Genomic DNA, 27,542 nt, shown 5'->3' with positions numbered 1-27,542 from the left:
AAATTCGGCTGTCGCCTGATGAAGCTAGTTCTAATTGGCAAAACATCGTACTCAGATTGTAAATGTTGTGGCTTGGCTCTCCAACACACCGGTGTGCTGTACTAGTGTAGAGAAGTTCTCAGGATGCACTCGGAGACGACATGAAGGGTTGAGGGCTTTCGCAGTAAGCTCATAGTAATTAACAATACACACGGGGGAACAACTTTCCAGGGGTTAGGGGTCCCAGGCTAGGTCCCACTACTTCCCGACACAGCCGGCTGCCCTCTGCTGCCTCCTCTGCGCCGGCCGTGGGTTCATCCAACACGGCCACTTCCAGCCCTGGCGCTGTGCTCTCCCCTAGTCCTACCCCCTTGCCCCTGGCTCCCCGTTCTACCCTACTCCCACCTTGACTTGACTCCAACTATGTCCCTGTTTATGTCACGGGCTCTCCTTATATATCCCTGCGGGACATGACGACATCACTTCCCGTGACACCATCGCCCCCGGAGGCGAGCGTGACATCATGTCTGCAACTACTCCTTTACATTACCCCCCCCCCCCCCCCCCCGCGAAAAGAAACAGCCGACCCGGCTGCAACCATGATGGATGGAAGCGGGCCCAATTCCGGACCGGATGCCGAACCACTGAACAAAATGTCTGTGCCTGAAGGAAAAACCGGCTGCTAGAATGGAACCCAACGTTAGGGCAGCACGATGCCACAGGCACAACAACCATAACAAGAACAAACAAAAAAAACAGAGTCCGCAGGCCTCATCCGCCCGGCAGCACCGAACGGGCGCCGGGGCTGGGGCCCGATGAACGGCCACCAATGCCGTCACCCGCCGGCCGCTCAGGAGTTGGGGGTGGATCCCCCAGGGTAGATGGAACATAACGTTTGAGCCGGGACGGGTGCACTATCCACTGCTGGCGACCGAACCAAATCCGGATGCACTGCGGCCGGCGGACCTCCACGACCCCAACGGGGCCCTGCCAAGGGTGACGCAATTTGGCAGATGTACTAACAGGGACCTGGGGACAATGCAGACACACTTTTTTGCCTGCTACCCACGACGGGAGGCCAGCTGCCTGGTGTTTGGGCAACCACTTATTAGCTGCTTGCCGGCTGGTGGAATTCTCGGCAGCAGCCTGCCATCCATCGCGCAGTTGGTCAAAGGGACCGGCACCGCTGACCCCTTCCTGGAGGACCTGACGTCCATATGGACGTGCACCGGAGGCTCCGGCTCCCTACCGTACATCAAATAAAAAGGCGAAAATCCCGTTGAGGCATAAGGAGCCAACCGATACGCCACCAAGACCCCCGGGACGAACAGGTCCCAGTCTGACTGGGACATGTTCACGTGGTGGCACGGCATGGACGTAAGGGTGCAGTTCAAGCGCTCTACCATCCCGTCCGATTGGGGGTGGTAGGGCGAGGTGCGGATTTTCTTGGTGCCAAGGAGGTCACACACCTCATTGAGCAACCTAGACAAGAAATTCCGCCCATGGTCAGTTAACAATTGTTCCGGCGCACCCCTTGTCCAACATCAAGCAAAGGCCATGCCACAGGCCAAAGTGTGAGGTACTCAACACCCACCAAGAGGTATTTATGGCCCCATTGGGATGCAGGGAATGGGCCCAAAATGTCGAGCGCCACGAGCTCATTAACGCGAGAAACCTGGATGGACTGCAGCATGGCCCGGTCCTGGACAACTGGGGCCTTCCTCCACGCGGAGTCGTGGCAACCCTTTACAAACAGTGCCACGGCACCCTCAACACCCGGCCAATAATAGTCCCGCTTAAGGGTCAATAACGTCTTGTGGTAGCCAAGGTGCATAAGCTTCTCGTGAATGGCTCGGGATAATTTACCACGCAGGCTAGTGGGCACAACCACGCAATAGCATTCCAATTGGGCATCCCAACGCATGAGGAGTCCGTCATGCACGGCGATCGCTGGGGCAGCTGACGAAGCTGAACTCCGGGCCTTATGCCCAACGCGGCGTCATAGCTTCAGCAGAGAAGAATGCTCCATCTGCAAGCTGGATCATACCTCCCGGGGGAGTCCCAGGCCGAAATCTGCGGGCACCACCACACCTGGGGGAGTGGCCGCCTTGGTCAACACGACCAACTGGGCCGTGGCATCCCCTGGGTCCTTGCAACAGCTAAAGCCTAGGGTGCAAGCATACCCACCGCCTGCCGGCAATCGGGATAAACCGTCCGCATTTCGATGCTGTGCCCCCTTCCTGTGGATTACGTCAAAGGAGTAATCCTGGAGCACCTCGAGCCAGCAGGACAGCTGACCCGGTTCGGACCATAAACCGTCTGCCGTACAAGTAGGGCCTATACAGTTGGACAAAAACAAACTATGGCCAACAGCTCCCTCCGGGTCACACAATATAAGCTGTTCTGTCGGGGACAGAACGCGACTGCCATAGGCCACCACCCTGTCAACCCTGTCGACCACCTGAGCCAGGACCACCCCAATGCCCATGTCACTGGCGTCCACCACCCTGTCAACCCTGTCGACCACCTGAGCCAGGACCACCCCAATGCCCATGTCACTGGCGTCGGTGTCGAGAAGGAAGGGTTTTGAAAAATCTGGGTACTCCAAGAGGGGCGCATCCACCAAGGCCATGTGAAGCGCCGCAAAAGCAGCCTCCTCCTCCACACCCCAGTGGAATCTTTGGCCTTTGGCGGAAAGCGCGTGCAGCGGCTTCACAATTATCGCAAAATCTCGGACAAACTGACGATAGTACGATGCGAAGCCGACGAAGCTACGCACCTCCACGACAGATGTGGGAGTCGGCCATGTCCAGACACAAGCCGTTTTCTCCGGGTCTGTGGCGACACCTGATGCACTAACAATGTGTCCCAAATACTTCACCGATGGTTTTAGCAAATTACTTTTCTGGGGTTTAAATTTCAATCCCGCAGCAATCACTTTGACGAACACTGACTCAAGATGCTGCAAGTGCTCATCGTCCAAGTAAATTAAACAAGACTCCTACTGCAGCCCCGCCAAGACCATCTCCATGAGACGCTGGAAGGTGGCTGGAGCCGAATGAAGACCCATAGGTAGCCGATTGAATTTGAACAACACCTGGGGCGTGCGGAACGCTGTCTTGGGTCTAGAGGCCTCGTCCAGTGGCAACTGCCAGAAGCCAGAGAGCAAATCTAGAGTAGAAAAGAACCGCGTGCCTGAGAGGGCATCCAGGGAATCGTCCATGTGAGGCAATGGATACGCGTCAGCCACCGAGATCTTGTTCAATTTACGGAAATCGATGCAGAACCAGAGACTCCCGTCCCGTTTTTTGATTAGCACAATGGGGGCTGATGGATGGGGAGATAATGTCCGCCGCTAACATCTCATCGACAGCTGAGCGGACATGCTCTTTTTCCGCCGGGCTAAAGCGGTGGGAATTCAGGTGAATAGGGGCCGAGTCGCCCATATCTATGTGGTGTTCCTAAAGTGTAGTGCATCCCAGATCGAATTTACTTTGGCTAAACACATCGGTGAACCTCTAGATGAGTTCGCGGAGTCACTGATGTTCCTCGGGGGACAACGAGTCATTCTTGTTGCACAACGTGGCGATCCACGATGCGTGAGAATCCCCCGCGCGCATCACACCCGCCATGACCCCGCCATCTGGGGCAGCGCCCTCAGGTGGAGGAGCCGGGGTCGCGTGCGCTAGGACGGCGCCGGGCGGGACTACGACCGGTGCGGGCCCCGAATTGAGGACCTGCAAAAAAAGGTCCTGGCCCCCCCCGACACGGCTGTAAAGGTGTCCACCAACCCCTTCGTCCTTGAGAAATAACTCGATGGAGACAGAAGAATACCCATCTCCATGGAGCCCATCTTGAGGGGCCTGAGCAACCTAAGGGGTAGCAGGATTTGCGAGGCCGGCGGCACTGTAACTGCCGCTTTATTCAGGGCCCGCACACTAGCGACCAAGGGAGACAGAACGGTAGGCGATTGCAGGAAATGCAACCGCCTTCCTGATGGCATTTCTACACAGCCCTGGTCAACGAGAATTCGAATGGGCATTCTAGACAAGTCAGTCCCCAAGAGGCATGTGACTGCCAAGGTCTTGGAGATCAAAATAGGCCCAGCCAACTCAATCTCGTCAACCCGAACCGACGCTATAATGTGGCCCAAGATGCCCAAACTGCCGCCGTTCGCGGCGACACAAGCCCCGCGAACCGGCCTTAACGGACCCACGCTGTGGGGTAGCAGCTCGAAGATGGCCTCCGAAATAATGGTGGCAGACGCCCCCGTATCCACCAAGAGGTGAACTTGCACGCATCCTGCCACCGCTGAGGAGCCGGCAGTCACCGCCACCATCCGGTACGCAAGCGCGTCCCAATGGCGGGTCTGTCTGGGCCACCCAGCGAGTTACAACGATGGTGCACCCAATACCTCAAGCACAACCCCACGATGATTGGCCCTAGCCCTGCTAGATGCATGAGGCAAGGGTAGCGGCCGTGCGGGTGATGCGTCGTGAGTCGCCTGGGGTCCGGGGCCCGATGCTGACGAGGGACCGTGAGGGGCCAGAGTTGGCTTGCCGAAGGCTCCCGGGGCATTCCGGCAGCCCAGCTCAATGTGGCCCTGCTGGCCACAGTGGAAGCAGGCCACCGTGGCAGCATCCCGCGACTATCATGCATTGCCAGGGCTGCAAGGGTGTCCATTTCCTGAGAGACGCCCCCTTCCGGTGCCGGGGCCCCCATGCACGCCGCCATCCGGGGCTGTTGGCGGAGGGAGAGGTATGCCTGAATGTTCTCGGCCACCGCCAAAGACGTGATCTGGTGATCGTTGTTGATCGACACCGCGATCCCCAACTCCCGTGCCAGGTCAAGCATCTTCTCCAGGGCCATTGAGTCCAGCGGCCTGCCCACCACGTCTGGGTACGCGGCCTGTGCCAGGGCCAGGAGCAAGCAGCGGAAGGCCAACGGCGATTTCCCCCTCCTTCCACCACCGCAGCGAGAACTTCAGAGGCGCACTTGATGGCGGCTCGAATACGTTGGCCATTTGTTTGTATGCCCCCGGACGTGTAGCCTTATCGGCCAGTAGGATCGACTTAAAGGCCTGCAGCGCCCTCTCGTCCAAGCAGGTCGGCAGGGCCCGCAAAGCCTCCTCCATGGGCCAACCGACCGACATGTACGCTGCATCGAACCAGTCCTGGAAGGCCAACCAATTGCCCCCCTTCACAACGAACGGCGCGACGTGGGGCAACCGGCGCAGCACGTGGCCTCGCGGCGAGGTGTGGAGACCCCGCGACCCCCGCAGGCCACACCAGAGACGCGGCGAAGGATGGTTGCATTGCGGCCCCCGTGGCCCACCCCGATAACGCGGCTTGATAATGCGGCGGTGCCGTGGCTCCCGTGGCCCACTCCGCCTGTACGGCGAGGTGGGAAGCCGCGGCAAAAGCGGTGGCAACCTCCGGTGACGCGGCTTGTGGCGGCGGCGTTGCGGCCCCTCCGTGGGACACGCCGTGGACACGGCGAGGTGCGGAGGCGCAGCCGCGGGCCAGCCCACAGGTGATGCGGGGGCGCATTAGCGCCCGCGACCCACCTTGAAGACGCGGCGAGGCACGGAGCCTCGGCATCGCCAATGGCCAGCCCCATGGCCGCGTCCGCGTGCGGAGCCACGGCGGGCCCCATGGCCACTCCCGCATGCGTGGCGAGGTGTGGAGCCGCGGCAGCAGCAACCTCCGGTGACGCGGCGAGGAGCGTTGGCGTTGCGGCCCCCGTGGGCTACGCCGTAGACGCGGCGGCGTAATGCGGAGGCGCTGTGGCACCCGCGGCCCACCCCGCCTGCGCGGCGAGGTGCGGAGCCGCGGCAACGGCAGCGGCGGCCTCCGGCGACACGGTGAAGTGCGGAGCCGCGACGGCATCCGCGGCAAGCTCTGACAGCGCGGCGAGTTACGGGGCTGGGGCGACATGCGGAGCAGTGGTGGCGGCCGCTGCCCACCCCGGCGGAGCGGCGAGGATGTCCCCCGCGGACGTACCTGGGGCCCCCCCGGCGGGCGCTGCGTGGTGTGTAGCTGCGTCGTCGCCGGCGGCTGGTCCCACAGGCGCGGCGTGCAGCGGAACCCCGGCTGCGCCGGTGAAGATGCGCGGCGTCGCAGCGTCCATGGCGCGGACTTGCGGCATCGTAGCAACAATGGCCGCCGTTTGCGGCGTCGCAGCCGGAATGGCGGCCGCTTGCGGTGCCCCAGCAAACATGGCCACCGTTGGCCACATCGCAGCCAAAATGGCGGCCATCTCCCACGGCACACCCGTTGGAAATATGGCGCCAGAATCAAGAATGGCGGGAATCCGCCGCTCCCCTTCCAAGTAAGGGCCGGTGTGGCTGCAACCGTGCTCCCACCTCGGAAATAGCGGTGTGGAGCAGTGTCATCTACTGGAGGATCAGCTGCAGCTGCCCCGCGAGGGCGCTCTCCGCCCCCGGCGGCGGTGCACTGGCACCGCCATCCGCCGTCTCCTCCCGCTCCGTCCGGGTCTCCTCCCCGAGGGCCGTCACTGGGGCCCCGTACCCCAGGGTCGCTGCTGGAGCCTCCTCCACGCCGTCTTCGTCCTCCTCTCATAGCGGCGGTAAGTTCTTGCACCGCGCGCCCGATCTCGACATGGCGGCGGCAGCGCAGGCACACTGACACCAGTTGTAGAGAAGTTCCTAGGACGCACTCGGAGACGACGTGAAGGGTTAAGGGCTTTCGCCGTATGTTTATTATAGTAATTAACAATACGCACGGGGGAACAACTTCCCAGGGTTAAATTTAGATTTAAAGCTTTCGTGACTGCAGTAATTAATATTCTTCCCAGGGGTTAGGGGTCCTGGGCTAGGTCCCACTACTTCCCGACACAGCCGGCTGCCCTATGCTGCCTCCTCTGCACCGGCCGTGAGTTCATCCAACACGGCTGACCAAGGAGCGCAGCCACTTCCAGCCCTGGCGCTGTGCTCTCCCCTAGTCATACCCCCTTGCCCCTGGCTCCTCGTTCCACCCTACTCCGACCTTTGACTCCAACTACGACCCCGTTTATGTCACGGCTTTCCCTTATATATCTCTGCGGGACATGACGACATCCTGCCCCCAGGCGCGTACGACGTCACTTCCCGTGACGCCATCGCCCCCAGAGGCGAGCATGACATCATGTCCGCAAATACTCCTCTACACTAGTGACAACCTTTACTAGTTGGCTGTGTCGGTTGGTGGTGGGTTTTAATGACACATTTATATATTTACGCGATTTAACCCAAAAACCTCTCATGGATGATATTGGTCTCGAAAGCCTACGTGTTAAATCTCTTTACCCGTGCATTCTGATTTAGAATTTGAATCTCAAGTTGAAACGGGGATATTTTGCCGCTGGAGTGATAAGGATGCTCGTTGTATTGGTAGGGGTTGCGTCTATAGATGCAATGTGAGGAACTGCCTCTGATTTCAGGGCACACAGTGGTGGTTGTGGGGGGGGGTTGCACTACCGCGGATGTCTATCACCCAGATAAAATGGCCGTGGAGATCTGCGCATGCGCGGGTGAACCGGGTGGGGGCAGTGGGGGAAAGGGAGAGGAGAGGTGGGGGTCGATGTCTGGGCGAGGGCATCGAGAGGTGGGGTTAGAATGCGTGGGAAAAGAGAGTTGAATTTAGAGAGAGGCTTTAAAACAAAAATGTATAATAGCTCGTAAAAATTCAAACACGTGGCGCGTTGGAGGAATGGGCTTCGGGGGTTGGGTCTGGCCCATGGGCCATATGTTTGACACCCCTGATGTATGGTAACTTCAAACAACAGGATGGGGTGGGTGTCATTCGTAACCGTCAACCAAACTCGAGTTTTCCTATTCGTTGCTTTTGAGTTTGTAGAGCGCGGATTTGCTGACTGCGACTATTTTCAAGAATGTAACCAGACCCGCGATGGGCAACGGTTTGTGCTGTGCTATGATACGTACAGTTGTAACACCAAGGAGTGCGTGGCTTTGAATTACAACTTGAGCCCCTTTTATGGGGTCTGTGATTTCCTCCCATTACAAATGAATAGCAACGTAAATGGCATTGGCCAAACATACCAATTTTCACAAAAACATCTCAAGGTGACGAGATGCTATCTCCCTCGCCTGATATGCAGGAAGTCCCAACCCTGATGCCTGCTGTATAATTTGAGTTTGCATGCTCTCCCTGTGGTCGTGTGTATTTTCTCCGGGTCCTCCTGTTTTTCCACCCAGGTTTACAAACAACTGCTTAAATAATGTCTGCTATAAATTTCCACACGATGCTAAGCTACTTCTTTGAGCTGTCATTTGTGGCAAGATCATTTCTGAAAAAAGGAGCTAATAGCTCAGTGGGCCTTACCTAGTAAAATAAAATATTTTATCATGAGGCCTCCTTTGCCAGTACCAAAATATAAGAATAGGGTTTTCCCCTTTTTTCTGGCAACAAAACTGAAACTTTAACAAGGAATCATGTCTGCGAGACACGGCAGCCGGGAGGGGAGAAACGGCGGGAGTAGAGAATAGGATAGGCAAGGAGAGTAGGGAATAGGATAAGGACGCGGCGAGTGAGGGAGTGAACGAGCCACGGGCGGCGAATCCTCGACTTGGCTAACAAGTGTTATGTAACGAACTGTAATAAAGTGGCCCTGACAGAAGGCAAGAAATCGTCCGCCTTTATTTACAACACTACACATATATTATCAGGGTGTTTTTTTGCATTCTGACCACAAATATTGTGGTTAATGCAGACATGATTGTAAAAGGTTTCAGTTTTGTTGCCAGAAAAAAGGGGAAAAACCTATTCTTAAAATATTTTAGTTCATAATCCTTCACGGATGTTTTACGGGAAGATATCCAACAGACAATGATTATGTTCAAGATGTCAGTTTTTATTTATTCTTAAGCTTCCCTCATCACCATTTTTTTCTAAAGTCACACAATCCCCCACAGAGTAGTATGGTTAATGCAGACTCGATGCAATGGAATGGGTGTCTAATTGGTGTTTGAACATCTTAAAACCTGTATTATTGCCGCAAAGCATACATCCAATTCGTGTTTCATCACTTTGATACCGACAAAAAGTTTCCCGTAAATTAAACTGCCAACCAGAGCGAGTTAAGGTTTTATATTTGCATTGCCTTGTGCCATTCGCCTTTTTTGCGTTGCTCTCTGTTCTAACACCGGTGCAGAGACTAGACCATAGAGGAGGTTGTCTCTGGTGTAGGCCAGTCAGTTTCAAGGTCAACGCATACATTATTATTATCACAGTACATTCGTTTTCATGTTTTACCACCAGTATTGTGTAGTTCATGCAGAATTGATGCTTCGTGATAATACAACTCCCGTATTCTTGCAGAACTGGGTAAAACCTATTTTTTCATAATATTGATACAGGCAAAATGGGTTCCTTAGATTTGAATATGGCTTATTCAGCCCTTGCTTGACAAGGCGCACAAGAAACACTGGCAGTGTGCATTGAAAATGTTTTTTTCCCCACGTGCAAAATCGTCACCCAGGCAATTACCTGAACTGATTGTTTAACACTGGGCTTGTGTTACAAAATACAATTCTAGATTTGAAGCTTTCGTGACTGCAAGGATCCATACTCTTTGGTTCTATTCGGTAAAGTCACGTACTTTACAAAATACACTTCACCCCTTCCATTTAGGAACGAGGTTTGGTTTACTCCTCTGCTCCGGTCTTCCATTGCATCATCCCCTTTTGACTGTTTGGGTCTGTTTTATTTTTACGACTAGGGGGTTATCTGAGGCTGAAATCACTCGAGTCATCAGGTCATAATATTCGATTACATTTTCCAGCCCAGCAACCGAAATTGTCTTTTATATTATTTTAACCACCAATTAAACACATAATTTTGTCAGAAAAAACGATATCTGTGATTATTATATTGAAGCATGTGAAAAAGAGCTTTATAGTTCATGATATTTTTCCAGTCTAAATAAAGATTTGATTCTGTAGGTGATGCATGGGAATGTAAATGTTTATACAGTTCACAAATATAATTATGTTGCTATTAACTCTGGTGACATTGCTTGTGCTCCATAAGAGGTTTTTTTTGGTTAGATCGCTTAAGTATAAATGTTGTTAAACCTGCCATCACCCGACAGCCAATTTATAAGGTTTGACACGTAAACAAAACGTGCCAATTCGTTACTCGTTTAGCACGACGGTGTGTTGGAGATTAAACCCACAATATATGGATTTCATGATGCCATATTGGCGTCATTAAATCCAGGGGTATTTAGCCTTTGGGGCTGAAGCTAGCCTCCCTAAATTCCCCCAGACCGTCAGAGTGGGGTGGGGAGACCCTTGATCTCAGCATGACTCACCCCGTGATCAGTCCAGAGTGCGGACGAAAATGTAATGGCCCCAACTGATACCCCTTGGTGAATACCATGTCAATCGTGTGGCCGTTGTCATGGGTTGGGCCCTGAATAAACTTAGAAAATATCCAAACAGTCTGTAGCCAAACCGTCAGATGGGTCATCCATGTGTTGAAATCTCCCAGGACAATGTGCGAGGTAATTCCAGGAACAAGGGAGAGATAACCTCAGCCAGCTGAGACGTAAAATCACCTTTGCTTCTACGTGGCCTTTAAACAAGAGTGAAATACAGGCCCTCATTCGCATTCAGGGAACAACGCACGATTATGTATTCAAATTACCCAACTTTGGGACCAGGGAACATGGCACAGATGAGGCCAGTCTGAAAGATCACGGCCATCCCGCCACCTCTCGTTTTACCTGGTCTGGGAATATTCAATCTTGATTAACCATCTGGGACTAAATCAGCCAAAGGTTGACTCCAGGTCGATACCAGGTTTGAGTAATAAAAGCTAGGTGGGGGCAGCCTATAGCAATCATGTCACGTACTAAAGGGGCCCATTGCATGACTGACCTAGCATTCGTAAGCATGAACTTCAGTACAGGCTCCTTCTTACCACTGATGCCTCTATTTTGTAGCTCAATGGAAAGTTGGTTAGGAATATTAATTATAATCCTAGGCCGATGGGGATGGGCACCAGATGGGAATCTGAATCTGAGGGTTCAATGCAGACGTGAGATTACGGAGATCTTATGAGTAAACAGTGAGTTGGAACCATCAGTCGTCACTGGCTCCCATATTCCAACCTCCATACAGGGCTCCTCCATCCACCAGTTCACCCGAAATTCATCAGGGGAAAGGGGATGGAGGCTCCTAAGGTATTGAACTGAGTAGCCCATATCAGGTGATGAGACGAGCTTAGGTTAAACAAGACAAGCTGGTTGTAGAGCACAGCAAACTCAAAGGCCTAGACAGGTAGGTGTGGTGGTAGGAAAATCAGATAGTGGTTTAGACTGAAGCATCACTCAAGAGATAAGATTAACTGGGTTTGAGTCAAGGTGCAGCTCAGGCAGATCCAGTGAGCAGCAACTCGGCAGATCCAGGGAGCAGCAACTCGGTCAGATCCAGGGAGCAGCAGCTCGAGCAGATCCAGGGAGCAGCAGCTCGGGCAGATCCAGGGAGCAGCAACTCGGGCAGATCCAGGGAGCAGCAACTCGGGCAGATCCAGGGAGCAGCAGCTTGGGCAGATCCAGGGAGCAGCAGCTTGGGCAGATCCAGGGAGCAGCAACTCGGCAGATCCAGGGAGCAGCAACTCGAGCAGATCCAGGGAGCAGCAACTCGGCAGATCCAGGGAGCAGCAACTCGGGCAAATCCAGGGAGCAGCAGCGCAGGCAGGCAGATATCCTCCAGGAGAACACGTAGGCTTTCGCGACCAATATTATCCATAATGTTTTTTGGATAGACCGTGTAAATAGAAATGTGTTGTTGAACCCGCCATCACCTGACACAGCCAATTAGTAAGGTTTGTCACGTAAACAACAGACCAGTGTGCTATACTAGTCCAAGAAGGAACACAGACGCTCAACATGGAGAAGGGCTTTGTTTATTCACACATGGATCTCCCAGTCTTAGCTGGCATCGTGTCCTCCTCCTCCTCTCTCTCAATAATGCCAATGACCCAGCAAATTATCGATCCACAACCAGCCCTCTCCACCCTTTTCAAGCTTCTGGAACACATTGCCCTTGCTCTGCTCCTGCCTACTGACCTATCCCAGTGAGAATGCACCAAGTGTCCTCAATGACATTGCTTCCTTAGTAGAGTATGATTGAATTAAGATGAATTTCAGGACTTCCTTGGATCTTCATATAATAAAATACACAAATGTAATTCGGGTTCATTTGATTATACAGTGAGGGAAAAAAGTATTTGATCCCCTGCTGATTTTGTACGTTTGGCCACTGACAAATAAATGATGTCTATAATTTTAATGGTAGGTTTATTTGAACAGTGAGAGACAGAATAACAACAACAAAAATCCAGAAAAACGCATGTCAAAAATGTTATGAATTGATTTGCATTTTAATGAGGGAAATAAGTAATTGACCCCTCTGCAAAACATGACTTAGTACTTGGTGGCAATCACAGAGGTCAGAAGTTTCTTGTAGTTGGCCACCAGGTTTGCACACATCTCAGGAGGGATTTTGTCCCACCCCTCTTTGCAGATCTTCTCCAAGTCATTAAGGTTTCGAGGCTGACGTTTGGCAACTCGAACCTTCAGCTCCCTCCACAGATTTTCTATGGGATTAAGGTCTGGAGACCTGGCTAGGCCACTCCAGGACCTTAATGTGCTTCTTCTTGAGCCACTCCTTTGTTGCCTTGGCCATGTGTTTTGGGTAATTGTCATGCTGGAATACCCATCCACGACCCATTTTCAATGCCCTGGCTGAGGGAAGGAGGTTCTCACCCAAGATTTTGACGGTATATGGCCCTGTCCATCGTCCCTTTGATGTGGTGAAGTTGTCCTGTCCTCTTAGCAGAAAAACACCCCCAAAGCATAATGTTTCCACCTCCATGTTTGACGGTGGGGATGGTGTTCTTGGAGTCATAGGCAGCATTCCTCCTCCTCCTCCTCCAAACACGGCGAGTTGAGTTGATGCCAAAAGGCTCCATTTTGGTCTCATCTGACCACAGCACTTTCATCCAGTTGTCCTCTGAATCATGCAGATATTTATTGGCAAACTTCAGACGGGCATGTATATGGGCGTTCTTGAGCAGGGGGACCTTGCAGGCGGTGCAGGATTTCAGTCCTTCACGGCGTAGTGTTACAATTTTTTTCTTGGTGACTATGGTCCCAGCTGCCTTCAGATCAATGACAGGATTCTCCCGTGTAGTTCTGGGCTGATTCCTCACCGTTCTCATGATCATTGCAACTCCACGAAGTGGGATCTTGCATGGAGCCCCAGGCCGAGGGGGATTGACAGTTCTTTCGTTTTTCTTCCATTTGCGCATTATCGCACCAACTGTTGTCACCTTCTCACCAAGCTGCTTGGCAATGGTCTTGTAGCCCATTCCAGCCTGGTGTAGGTCTACAATCGTGTCCTTGACATCCTTGGAGAGCTTTTTGGTCTTGGCCATAGTGGAGAGTTTGGAATCTGATTGATTGCTTCTGTGGACAGGTGTCTTTTATACAGGTAACAAGCTGAGATTAGGAGCACTCCCTTTAAGAGTGTGCTCCTAATCTCAGCTCGTTACCTATATAAAATACACCTGGGAGCCAGAAATCTTTCTGATTTGAGAGGGGGTCAAATACTTATTTCCCTCATTAAAATGCAAATCAATTTATAACATTTTTGACATGCGTTTTTCTGGATTTTTGTTGTTGTTATTTTGTCTCTCACTGTTCAAATAAACCTACCATTAAAATTATAGACTGATCATTTATTTGTCAGTGGGCAAACGTACAAAATCAGCAGGGGATCAAATAGTGTTTTCCCTCACTGTATATCTTTCAGCCTTCACAACTTCAACTACAACAGAGTCTCCAACTAAATCAACAAGTTAGTACACTTTCGCTCAATGCCACAACAAATTAAGATAATAAATAAATAGCAGTGGTGCGTATTCAACTTTTAGTGCTCCCAGAGGTGTGTCAGCTATTCACCACGATGGCTAGGATATGTTATCTCCCTCGCCTGGTATACACGCGTTGGTGGGTACGGTCTTGAACTAACGCCTGCATTTTTGGATACTTCATGTCTTTTTGCCCGTGGTGGTGTGAATTTTTCTCCAGGTCCTCTGGTTTCTTTCCCTCCACATTTAGCATCATGCTTTTTAAGTATTTGGCTGCTGCTATAAATGTCTAGGTGACAAACCATTTCGTTGAGCTATAATTTGTGACCAAGTTACTTTTGACAAAGAGTTCTACACCTCAGTGGGCCTGGTAAAATAAAATACAGTCATCGACTTACGAACGCCCGTACTTACGAACCAGTTTCTCTAGGACCTGGTGTCTACACACCAGGTCCAGGTGCAGTGCAAGGGGCTGGTAACCCCTCCACATTCAATTAATTACCACTATACCATTAAAACAGTATCCAGCTAAACTTGTGCCAGAGACCCCGGGGGGACAGCCGTCTATGATGTCTCCTTGCCAAACCCCATTTGGCGGCACCAGGAGAATCCTTCCCCTCGGGGTTCTTCCAGAAACAGCAAAAAGTCACTGCAGATGGCCACGTGGAATGTTTGAACGCTCACTGTGAAGGAGAGGCTGCCACTTCTCTGTCAGGAGCTGGACCGGTACTGCCTGGATCTCTGCGTGATTCAGGAGGTCCGGTAGACTGGCTTTGGCTCCTGCCACCGTGAGGGGTGGACAGTCCTCTACTCGGGGTAGGAACCTACCAAACAACAGGGAGTGGCTCTTCTTCTGAACAAAATAATAAAGGGGGCATGGGAGCATGATGGTGAGGTGTCGGAAGCTGTAAGCCAATAATCTGGTGATTGCTTCTCACTCAGATAAGGAGTTGGAGGCGCTGCTGCTACACCTGGAGTGTGCCACTAAGAAGTGGGACCTTATCATTAGCCCCACCAAAACTAAGCTCCTGCCTGGGTATTTTGTACCATCAGGCATTCCACTTCTGCAACTCCCAATTCGTGATTGAGTTCTCCATACCTGGGCATTGTGATCATGACCGGCTCCGGTTTCACAGCAGAGATTCACTCCGAATCAGCAGATTGGCATTATCTTTTCATCGGCTGCGTAACGCTGTGTGGAAGCTATTTGGTCTGTTGCTCCACACGAAGCTTCGGGTCTTCTCGCAGATGATCATGCCCTCCCTTCTCTATGCTTGTAAAACGTGGACTCCCCCCCTAATGGAACATCTTCGCCAGTTAGAAACATTTAGGCTGGCCTGCCTACGATCCATCCTGGGTTTAACCAGGCTCGTTTGTTTGAGGAACTCACATATCCTTGAAAGATCTGGGCAAAGACCCATCGGTGAACTCCTCCAGCAGGCAAGGGTGGATTGGCTGTGTCATGTAGCCCGCATGCCTGAACAGCTTTTGTTTGGGTGGATAGAGGGAGACAGGCGACTAGGCGTGGTGCTGGCTACACACCCCCTTGTGTGATGTTCCGGCCTTCATTCGGTGCTCACTATAACAGTGCTTGCCCCAAGCGTTTGTTAAGCCTATTCGGGCAAGATTTGTCTGTCTCTTTATTGGTCTTTATGCCTCCGTATATTTCCTTTTCTTATGCATCTACTAGTCAACTTAGTCAGCAAACCCATGCCATCTGGTCTGTCCCGAGACCTCCTGTCAGCGAGCCATTGACACTTGTTGTATATATTAGGTATTGAAAAAGAATAAAAAATAAATTTTAAATAAAAAAATGTGTAAGTTTCCGAGATTATGCTAATTTATGTTATTATGCAAATAATGCATTTATGCCAATTCGGTTCTGCTTCGTTGTCTAGGGGTGTTACCAATTGTGATCATAAAATGAAGGTGTGTGTAACTATATTAAGTTATTCAAGTGTATGTAATTATACTAATGTATGCAATTATTATAATTAGGCTTGGCTTCGTTGTCTCGGGTTGTATTACCAATCGTGATAATGCAATGATTCTCGCTTTAACTTTTACTGATTATGTTTTAGTGTGTTTATGTCAGGTGTCAAAATTAAAATCTCACCACAGGATACAGTTCTTATAATTAAGATTATTATGCATTAACTTAGGAAGGCACCACTCAGACTCTTCTGTGTTAAGCAACTTTAATATCTAAAAACACTAATATGCGAACATTTATGCTAAGAATTGTCAACACAGTACTCCTGGAGGGGTTCTCCTCATTGATCCGTACAATTAACCCTCAATGATTGCGTTTAATTCCTCAGAGTAAAGCGAGCATACACGGCGATAGGAAAAAGTCCTTAAAATTAATGTGACAATATTCATACGAACAGTAATAAACAAACATGTGCCTAAGGCAAAAGTAGACCTGAACTAATTAATTGGTAAGATTATGCAATTAACGAAATGCCTTGGAACAATGGTGTATCGGCAGTGTGCCTGCTTGTCTAACAAATGCTTATCAATTGGCTAAGGGCTTCAATTAATTTGCGGGCAAGATTGTGATCAAAATAAATATTTCAACACAATAGTATCCCTATGAGTGTGTAGATTCGTAACATAGATGTTTATAAATGGTTAGTTTCATCAATGAATTCATTGGTACAGTTATGCAATTAACGAAAACGAATGACTAATATACTTCCAAACGACGTATTCACGAAACGCAATGGGCAGCAATGCTTTTCATGATCAGCTAATATTTAACGCACCCCCTTCATATGTTAATCATTTTGAAACACAAAGATACATTTCGGAGCAATCTTATTAGCCCAAATGTGTGCGTTGTGTGTGTGTATTGTTTTCGTGCTCCACTCTTTGAGTTAAGTGGTTCCCTGCCAGGCGGTGAGTCGTGTGTGTGTGGGCGTGTCATACACACGGCGCTCTCTCTCTCTTGGCGGCGGCTCCAGGTTTTTTTGCTGCTGGACAATTGTTGAGTCGGCACAATGCTCGTATTTGACGGTGCATGATTGCGCTCGCAGCTCGTTCACTGGTCGCCAGCACTGACACTCTTTCTTGGTTGCGCTGGCCACGCTCACTCCCTTGCAACAGGCACGGTTGATCCTCGTAGACTCGACCTTTGCAGGAGTGTGCTCGGCTTCCGAATCCACATGCTCGTGGGTAGTCGTTAGCCGCTGCTGCTGCTGCTGGTCCTGTGCGATGCTCGCTTGGTCGATACTTGGCGCTTTCCGCCCTTTCTCCGGGTTGATTGGTTGTCGTTGCTCGTCACTCTTTCTCTCTCTTTCTCTCTTGCTGCACCCGCTGGTGGGAGCTGGAACTCGATGTAGAATACAACTTTTAGCGATGCTTCGTCTGTCAGCGCCAAACTCACACTCGGTGACACATCGCTACTCTGCGAGCCTCGTCATCCATGGTCGATTGCGGAGCCCACCCCCGGAGCTTGTCGCAGCAAGACTGATGTGCGTGGTTTCTGCTCATTGGCATATTCCAAAATCTCCCACTTCGGCTCGTCTCCTCACAGGGGACCGGAATTCCTTTGATTTGCTCTCAGCCTGTGGGAACAGCTGTTCAGTTGCCCCTCAGAGTAGAGCGACTGATTTTGCGACCTTTCACAATAATTAATCTGGAAGGGGGGTGGTCCTTTTGGCCCTTGTCCGGCTGCGTTCCCCCCCCCTCTTCCCTCACGGTTGGGAGTGTAACATGTTATTGTTGTCTCTCACAAAGAGGGGCGTTGTGGCCTTTGAAGTCGTGTTCTCTTGTGCACCGGTTGGAAGTTAAACATATTTTACCTCTTACAGCTTGGTACCGTACCACTTTCCGCAGTTTTGACTCTGCAAGTGACTCAAAGTACGTTCTGAGTAGTGTTTTCAGCAATGTTTACAGCGTGGTATTTGATATATTAAGGGGAGGCGCCCCCCCCCCCCCCCTGCATCACGATTTACTACTGGAAGACAAAGGCGGTTGGGGAGGCTCTGATCCTATGGAAATCAGTATCTTGGTCGTGTGTGATTGACCTGTTCCGCGTTGTATTTCTTCTGCATGACCCTAGGTCTAAAACTTCACGATTAGTATTTATTTGATTGAATTTATTTCTACGTTACTTTACCGAAATAACCAAAGAGGATTATTATTTAGCTTATGCTTCACCAATATTTGTGTTATACCATAGTTACCACAGGTATTCCGAGGGTTTTATTTACCTTTGATCCCCGTCTGTATCATCAGGGATCCGTGCTTCGTATTCAAGTTATATTTTGATATCCTGAGTTTGACGATGTAGCTAAGCTTCGACTTTTTACTGTTGAAAAAACAAATATCACCAGTTGCAATGTTCCCCGTACCTGCTGCCCTCGCCGTCCGAGGTGATCCGTGGCCCCTGCTGTTTGTACGTGTTTTATGGCGGCCTTTGAAGCTCGGTAGAGATTTCTCCTGAATCTCATTAGCCCCCCCCCGCCCCTTGCACCGGGTTTTTTTTTAATTACATTTTTATGGCTACTTCCTTGCACCAGCTCTACATCCAGATCAAACGTATAAAAACAATAGGCAGAATCATTCTTAATATATTTTTTTGGAAAAAGGCATATATATACCACACACTTCACGTGGCCTCAAAGTGCACCTGGCCTGGCACAGGTGCCGTGGTGACATTACCTTCACTTAGCGAATGGCGGGTATTGGCGTGTGCTCCGTGTGTGTGCGTAATTGTGGCAATTCGTTGCCCCCCCCCCTTCCGACTACCAGCTAGCATCAGGAACTGAGATAAAATATTTTTTTCAATTAATGTTTATTTTAAATTGCATTTACTATAAAGCATTTTTTTTACAGTGTTACATGCAAATGTTCAATTATGAGTTTAACAATGCTTTCCTTTTTGTTGAACTGGAACACATTTTATAATCACAAACCATATGGGAATTTAAATACAGTGCATTATTGTGTTCTGATTTACGAACTGTTCTACTTACGAACAGGTCTCAGAAACGAATTATGTGCATAACCAAACCATTTAAACCTGCTGCTCAAGAAACCAGACTTTACTAATCCCAGTGACCAAATTATTATTTATTTGATTCTCTTTCAGCCTTCGCAACTTCAACTACATCTGAATCAATGAGTAAGTACAATTTCACTCCTCATTTTACATTGAGCTTGGTTTATAAACACATTCAAGCTCTAGAAAAAAATACTTTAAAATGTTTAAGTAAAACAATCATCATCATGCCTCATACGGGGGGGAGGTAGCACGTGGAAAACAATAACCTAATCTTGAACTAATAGTATTTCCACTTCTATGGATAGGGGTTGGGGTAGTGATAGAGGTAGTGTTGGAGGTAGCGACCTATATTACATCTCATCTCAAACATTCTAACAGAACAATGAGTGGCAGCTGTCCCTGTGTGGCACGCGGTGATCCAGCACCAGCGTGCAAGTGGGCATTGGTTCTATCAGGAGGTCCAATGTTTGCTATGTGTTATCCCAGTTGAGCAAATTGTGGTCATTTCTCAAATTTGTCAAATTGACTGACACCAGCACAAAAAAACATGATTTTAATGTTTTTTTTTTACTTCCATAATAAAGCAGAGGACACATTTAATGGTTAATACACCCAGAGTATTAACCAGGCCATCCTGCCGGATTCAAACTGCAGACATCTGCAGCAAGCGGCGAATGCACTACTGTTTGGAGATGTCACCGAATAGAGATGTAGACCACGGACAAAAATGCCACAATTTGTGTGGCCCCCTTTTTTTCGATGGCCAAGTGCTTCGTAAAACACTGATGACGATGCAGATTATAACGTTGATAACTACAACGGTGATTTTAATGAATATCAATAAGTTATAATAATTTCAACTTGGACCGTACACAATATTTACCTACTCCCAAAGAGAGAGAGAGGGAATGACTTGAAAGTGCAAGGCGCTACATGTGAGTGGAATGGTAGCTGCCTTTGTGGTCATCTATGTATGTAGGTGTTATTGGCCAATGAATGAGTGTTTACACGTGGGAGAAAAACCGAAAAACACAGAGAAAACTCACGCGTGCAAGGGGGAAACACTTTATTCCAAACATAATATGTATTACTCTTTGGTTATTTTGGTAAAGTCACGTAGGTATAAAATAAAATAAATGACGACGTTTCAGGTGCAACACAAGCGTCTGTCCTCAGGTGGGAAAGAGTGGATTCCTGCAGTCACGAAAGCTTCAAATCAAGATATTATTTATTAATTACGTTGTTGAGCCAGCTGACCAGGATTGGAAAAACCACGCCCACTTTTCACCCAGTCTCTATGTATCTCTATGAGTCACTCTATTTATATGTATAGTAGATAATCGATTATGTGCCGCACAATTATATGTGGCTTCCAACATTATCCTGCGGTCCCAGGCCGATTCGGCGAAACCGCTAAACAGCTCCAGCGATCGGCACAGTGTGTCTGACAAACAAGTAGCTATGCCTGATTTCAGTGGCAAATATTTTATACAGTACATTAAAAACTACATACAACAACTTAAACAATCCATAATAGAGTTTTTTTTGGGGTTATATCGTGTAAATATATAAATGTGTCATTAAAACCCGCCACCACCCGACACAGCCAACTAGTAAGGGTTGTCACGTAAACAGAACATGCCAATTTGTAACTTGCTAGTAATGAATTGGCATGTTCTGTTTAGGTGACAACCCTTACTTGTTGGCTGTCGGGTGGTGGCGGGTTTTAACGACACAATTATATATTTACGCAATCTAACCCAAAAAAACTCAATTATGGATGATACTGGTCGCGAATGACTACGTGTTAAACTTAAACAATGACAATGCTGAACGCATATAATTTTTTCATGCATAATAACAAATACAAACTTAAAATATACAGTGCGATCCAGCAAAAAGTTATTCGACTTTCACTGGAGCACCAGTCTAAAGGCTGCATCAGTCTGGCAATTGTCAAAAAAATTGAAACAAGAGCGTATACTACATATATCACTCCATTCAGAATCTTCGAGATTGGAGTGGTAATTATGGTACAGTAAAGAGGTAACTTTTTAGAGTAGGATATTTATTTTTTGTCTATCTACATAATTTGTGATTATCCAGCATTTTTGAAAATCCAGCACCTCTTCCCCCCCCCCCCACGCCACCAGATAATCGATGATCTGTATCTCTATGAGGTGCTATATTTGTAGTGAGTCAAACTGAGTCGCAGACGTTATCTTGGGAGCAACACCTTATATTTAAATAACACCAACACAACATAATGTAACCTACACTCGGGTGTTGAACGCCCATCTACCATGCTACAGCAGAACTAGACACGGTCCCGCTATCCCGGTCCGGACCACAATCTGGGTCCCGGACCGCATGGCTAGAGGCTTCTTCAACCCGACGTGGATCTTCTCTCATGAACAGACAAGAACCCCGGGCCCCTCATGGCCCCCGTTATATCGGCCCGGGCTGGGGCTGGTTCCGCCTCTTGCCCCGCCCACCTTCTCGATCTGTTGAGCTCTTTCCCGAAGGCTCCCGAGAGCTCTTCTATGCCACGTGACCGCCCAGCGGCCCCCGTCCATCGGTGGCCTCTCTCCAATATCATCTGGTCACGGGTCGGCAGGTCAACCAGCGTATCATGCCCCAACGTAACCCTGCTGGCTGACACTCTGTCTCACTGCCTCACCGGGAGCCCGCACCGCACACTGTACATGTTGTCCCCGCGCTAACCAGTGCTCACCCAAGCACTGCTAGGGGTGGTACTACGCCCAGTAACCGCGCTACACATAATTACAACATAACATCCGCCGTGGCCTCGCAAGCCCGGCACCACACAGTGACATTCCCAGTCACTACATCACCCTCCCCCCCTCCGTAGCATCCAGCCGTCCCGGCTGCCAACTCCCCCACAAGTAAGCAACCGACGCACACATATAAAGAACAAAAGCGAAGTGTGCTCCAACAAAAACATAACAGTGCAATAAACACCGAAACCCAACTGTACAAATTTACACCGAGATAAAAAGGGGAATAGGGAAAAAAACACAACAGTGAACAACTAACAACCCAACGAGCGTGTCGTACAAGGTCCCCACAGTCAACATCTCCCACCCACAACATTTAACAACGCCCGTGAGCTCGATGGCGAGCAAGATCAGCCAAATACTCGCCATGACCCATGCGAGCACGACAACCCATGACGGCGTGGGAGTGTGCAATGTGTGGGGATCATGCGAATCGAGTCTTTGAGCGAGTCCGTGATGCCGGGCCTCCAGGTGGGTTGGGCTCGTCTGCACTGGAAGGCCCGGGGGGAATAACAAATCGACCCGATGAAGCCGGCTCCTCATGAAGAGCAGTAGGCCGGGTCGTCGGGTCCTCCACGTCCCGAGCACGCGAGGCCGACACGAGAGGCCGCGTGCGAGGCATCAATCACGCAGCGCCTGGGGGGCACAACAGAGACCCTCTGCTGAGGACCAGCGTCAGCAGACGCATGCCCCAGCTCGTCGGGCACACCCGACACTTGGCCCCTGCGATATGGAGATGAAACAAACTCACACGGCGTGATAAACGGTTTAAGACGAGAGCGGTGCACAAACCAACTCCGCTTACCAAACCGAATCTGGACACATTGCAGACGCACGACCCAAATCACATCAACCGGCCCTCTCCATGGTTACAGCAGTTTGGGAGATGTGCCCACCGGCACCTGGGGACAATGTAACCAGGCCCTGTCCCCCGGAGACCAATCGCACAGGGAAACACGGGCTCCTTGGAGCCACTCGTTGGCCAACTGTCTGGCCCAGGAGTTAACACTGGCAGCCTCCTGCGTTTCGGAAAGTTTTGCAAGAGTGAAGCGAACTGAATCTGATATTTTGGACACGTTCACGGTGGGTGCAGCTTGTAACTGTACGTCATTTGGAGGATCATACTCCCTCCCATACATCAGAAAGAAGGGAGAGTAGCCGGTGGACGTATGGGGGGTCATCCTATAAGCTGCGAGAACCGCAGGAATATGCAATTCTCAATCGACCTGTGACTCGCCTACCAGGTGACTCACCATTGAGGTCAGAGTCCGGTATAGGCGTTCGACCATACCATCCTTTTCCGGTTAGTACGGTGACGTGCGTACCTTTTTTGTCCCCAGCAAATCACAAACCTCATGCAGCAGTTTACCCTGATGTGTCAAGAGGCGCTCGGGGGGCACCCTTATCCAAAACATAACCATTGAAGAACGCCTCGGTAATAGTCACAGCCAATTGATTCGGGAGCGGCCAGGCCATAGGCCAGTGTGAGAAATACTCACCGCCCACCAGCAAGTATTTTTTCCCTTGTGCGAAAGTAGGAAATGGCCCGAGAATATAGATGGCAACAATTTCGTTAATACGTGACACCTGAACTGATTGCAGCGGAGAACACCTGGATCTCGCTGGCGGCTTCCGCCGGGCACATTTTATGCATCCCTTAAGCAAATTTTTGACGTCGGAGGCCATGGCCGGCCAGTAAAAATCCAATCTAAGCGCGGCCAGCGTCTTTTGCACCTCGAGATGTAACAACCGTTTATGCACGGCCCACACAACCTCGCCACGCAGGGCGGTAGGGACAACAATAGCATAACGGCGCAACCCACCATCCCAGTACATGAGCAGCCTGCCCCGCAGGACAAACATGGTGACACCCCGTGGAGCCGTGTTACCGGCGGTCTCTCTGACACGCCGGCGCAACTTAAGGAGAGACGCATCCTCCACCTGCAGGCGTCCCCACACTTCGCCATTCAACCCGATAACCGCATCACGTGCGGCAGGGAGATTGCCCGACCTATCCATCGTGTCTGCGGCGGACACAACGAGAGGGGAGGGGGAGGTCAACTCGGCCAGTCTACAACGACCGAAACTCAAAAAACAAGGACACTCCCCACCCGGGGGCAATCGCAATGGGGCGTCGGCGTTCGTATGGTGAGAACCTTTACGATACGTAACTTTGAACGAAAAATCCTGCAGGATTTCAAGCCAGCATGACAACTGATCTGAGGGCTGATCCACACGCAGCGCGTATTGGAGCGCCACATGATCGGAGCTCACCTCGAAATATCTACCATACAAGTAGGGCCGATTTTGCTGCACAATAACCACAATGGCCAATAGTTCCCGGCGCGTTACGAAGTACCGCTGCTCAGCAGAAGACAGCACCCTGCTCCCATACGCAACCACATGCTCCACACTATTGACAGCTTGGAATAACACCGCTCCAATGCTGGTATTACTGGTGTCCGTGTCCAACACGAATGGCAGCGAAAAGTCGGGATAACGCAGGGGAGGGGCGTTAACCAGCCCAGCACAAATGGAGCGGAATGCAGCTTCCTCCTCCTCCCCCCAATGAAATGTTTGGCTCTTAGCTGTCAATGCATGGAGAGGTTTTGCAATAGATGCGAATCCCGCAACGAATTGGCACTAGTAAGAGGAAAAGCCGATAAAACTGCTCACCTCACTGGCCGAGGTGGGGGTCGGCCACGTCCGAATGCAAGCAGTTTTCTCTGGATCTGTTGTGATGCCTGTTTTGCTAACTATATGGTGCAAGTATCGAACTGATTTTTGGAGTAGGTGATATTTCTGGGGCTTGAATTTCAGGTAGGCCGCATGCATCTTAATGAAAACAGCCCGCAGGTGATCCAAATGCTCATCAAACGTGCGAACGAAGACAATGTCGTCCACATATATTAGGCACGAATCCCACTGGAGGTCTGCTAAAACCAGCTCCATTAGATGCTGAAAGGTGGCTGGTGTGGAGTAGAGCCCCATCAGAAGCCGGTTAAACTCAAACAACCCTTGAGGTGTCCTAAAAGCCGTTTTGGGTTTTGAAGCCTCGTCAAGCGGCAGCTGCCAAAAGCCCAACAGGAGGTCAAGGGTGGAACAGAACTGCACGCCTGCCAAAGCGTCCAACGAATCATCCATACGAGGCAAGGGGTATGCATCCACAATGGAAACCTTGTTAAGCTTGCGGAAATCAACACAAAACTGCAAACTGCCATCGTTCGATCAGAGCACCCCATGGGCTGGTGGATGGCGAGATGTCTCCAGCCAACATCTCATCAACCGCCGCATGAACATGTTCCTTTTCGGCCGGGCTCAGGCGGTAAGGATTCTGTAGAATCGGGGCGGCATTGCCTGTGTCAATATGGTGGCTCAAAAGGGTGGGGAGTACAGTATGGAGGTCGTCTTCTTGGTTCTATCGGTAAAGTCACGTAGAATGGAAATAAAATAATAAAAATAAAACAATAAAAATAAAACATAACAAAATAAGATTCTCACGACGTTTCGGCCACAAAACAAGTAGCCTTCTTCAGGTGAATAAACAGGACTGTCCAGAAGACAGTGCTTGAGTGAACATTGTCAAGCCTGGACCGCGCCTTTTTAAGCTGTGTGGGTGGAATTAACATGAATTAGCATGTTACCAGCAGCAGCACCCCCGGATCGGGGGAGGGTGGCGGCAGGTACGCAGAAAAAAGGAAAAGAAAAAACGGGGATAGTATAGGTGCGCTGCTCTGTCCTGTATTGCGTTAATAACTATGCTATAAACTGGACTACTACACAATGTAATATTATACCTTCCAATCTAAACTACATGGTATAATATCATATCCATAGACAAAAATCACCTTTGAATTATACAATGCATTACTCTACACTGCCCTATACTTTAGACTATAAAATATTAAACTTGTAACTTTACACTGTCTTATTTTATCAACCCCACTATATGCCACACTGCTGTATATTCACTATACAATTACGATACTATATATTGCCATATGATATGTGTTAAACATTACGATGTTATATTATGTATTATTATACCACATGCTATAAACTATACCATTGACCGTCGTGTGAAAGGTATTAAGAGGCAGTGCCAACAAATGGACTTCGGTTTGACGGTCACTGTAAAATACAATCAATTAAGAACCAAAATGGTTTATAACATCTTTCCAATGGTTACTAAGCCAGAATCCATCTTCTCGGTTGAAATTATCTCTGTTTGTATATGTGGATGGCCTCATGAACAAATCTCTCATGGTAGCCGGATGGCTTGCAGAGAACCTCCGTCTTGGAGAAGTCAATGTCATGTGAGCCCACTGAGTTATAACAGTGATCTGCCACGGCTGAGGAGTTCATCCTACCATGCTTCAAGTCTGCTTCATGTTCACGGATGCGGTCCGAGATATGTCGTTTGGTTTGTCCGATGTAGCTGCTACCACAGAGGCAACTTAGTTTGTAAACGCCCGGGTACTGTATGTCTGGGACCACATCTTTTACAGACGGAGCCAGATCACGGATTTTATGTACTGTGTTGAATCGGACCTGGATCTTGTGTTTATTCAGGATTTTGGAGATATTTTTTGTGACCCCAGTAATGTAGGGTAAGGTGATGGTTTTGAATGACTCCTCAAGAGGATCCTTCTTCGTGACTGGAGTGATGGCTTTACGGATTGTGTAGTCGGAATAACCATTAGCCTTGAGAGCTTGGTGTACGTGCTTGGGTTCACTGGAAATGTGTTTCTGGTCGGAAATGCTCTATGGTATAGAGTCTTGATGAGGGAGTTCTTCTGGGATGGATGGTGGTGGGAATCCGGTTTCAAGTAAGCATCTGTATGGGTAGCTTTCCTGTAGACAGAGTGGCTCATTGAACCATCAGGTCTCCTTTTAATTAAGACATCCAAAAAGGGTAACTTGCCATCTTTTTCAGCCTCCATGGTAAATCTGATGGCTGGGTGTGTGGAATTGATCTGGTCGAGGACTTGGTCCAGAGCAGGTCGGCCATGTGGCCAGATGACAAAAGTGTCATCCACGTACCTCTTTCATGAGGTCGGGCGTAGAGTGGCAGTCTGGATGGCGTCAGTTTCAAATTTTTCCATGAACACGTTGGCTACAACCAGAGATAGGGGGGAGCCCATTGGGGTGCCCTTAGTTTGTTTGTAGAAAGTTCCATTCCTTTATTCTTTCCGTTTTTTTCTGTGTACCTGCCGCCACCCTCCCCCGATCCGGGGGTGCTGCTGCTGGTAACATGCTAATTCATATGTTAATTCTGCCCACACAGCTTAAAAAGACGCGGTCCAGGCTTGACAATGTTCACTCTAGCGCTGTCTTCTGGACAGCCCTGTTTATTCACCTGAAGGCTACTTGTTTTGTGGCCGAAACGTCGTGATAATCTTATTTTATTACGTTTTATTTTTATTATTTTACTTCCACTCTACGTGAATTTACCGAAAGAACCAAGAAGATTAATCCCTGCAGTCATGAAAGCTTTAATTCGAAAAATTATGGAGGTCCTTCGACTCCCAACATCTTCTCGAGGACAAAGGCATCAAGGCCATCGTGGTCCATTTTAGAGAACACGGCCTTGGCCCTCGCCAAGAGCGTACTGCGGAAAGCGAGAGCCAACTCGCCATCCCCTTTACGTCTTATGGCGAACTTCTGGTGGGTGTTCAGCAGAGGCTCGAAAACAGCGGCCATCTGGTCAGACGCCTGCGTAAGGGTGGATCTCTCGGACGGCGGGATGGCAAGGAACGCCGCCAAGGCGTCGTTATCGAGGGCGGCGGGCAGCGCCTTTAGCACGTCTGCCTCCGTCCATCCTGCCAAGTCGGCATTGGTGAGAAATCGCCACTT

At 49.7% G+C, this 27,542-nt stretch overlaps 1 protein-coding gene across 1 annotated transcript in view; it reads left to right on the top strand.

Annotated features, from left to right (window-relative positions):
- LOC116958570 (scavenger receptor cysteine-rich domain-containing protein DMBT1-like) overlaps positions 1 to 27,542 on the top strand; it is a 115,221-nt gene that overhangs the window by 10,205 nt on the left and 77,474 nt on the right. The window contains exon 4 of the mRNA XM_032981276.2: positions 18,976 to 19,008. Coding sequence (XP_032837167.2) covers positions 18,976 to 19,008 — 33 coding nt within the window. The remainder of the gene's footprint in view (positions 1 to 18,975; positions 19,009 to 27,542) is intronic.

This window comes from Petromyzon marinus, chromosome 80 (genome assembly GCF_048934315.1).
Source record: "Petromyzon marinus isolate PM22_M1 ecotype Great Lakes invasive population chromosome 80, UKy_Petmar_22M1.pri1.0, whole genome shotgun sequence".
Classification (NCBI taxonomy): domain Eukaryota; kingdom Metazoa; phylum Chordata; class Hyperoartia; order Petromyzontiformes; family Petromyzontidae; genus Petromyzon; species Petromyzon marinus.
The sequence above is the reverse complement of the archived record's forward strand: the minus strand, read 5'-3'. Positions and strand labels throughout refer to the sequence as shown.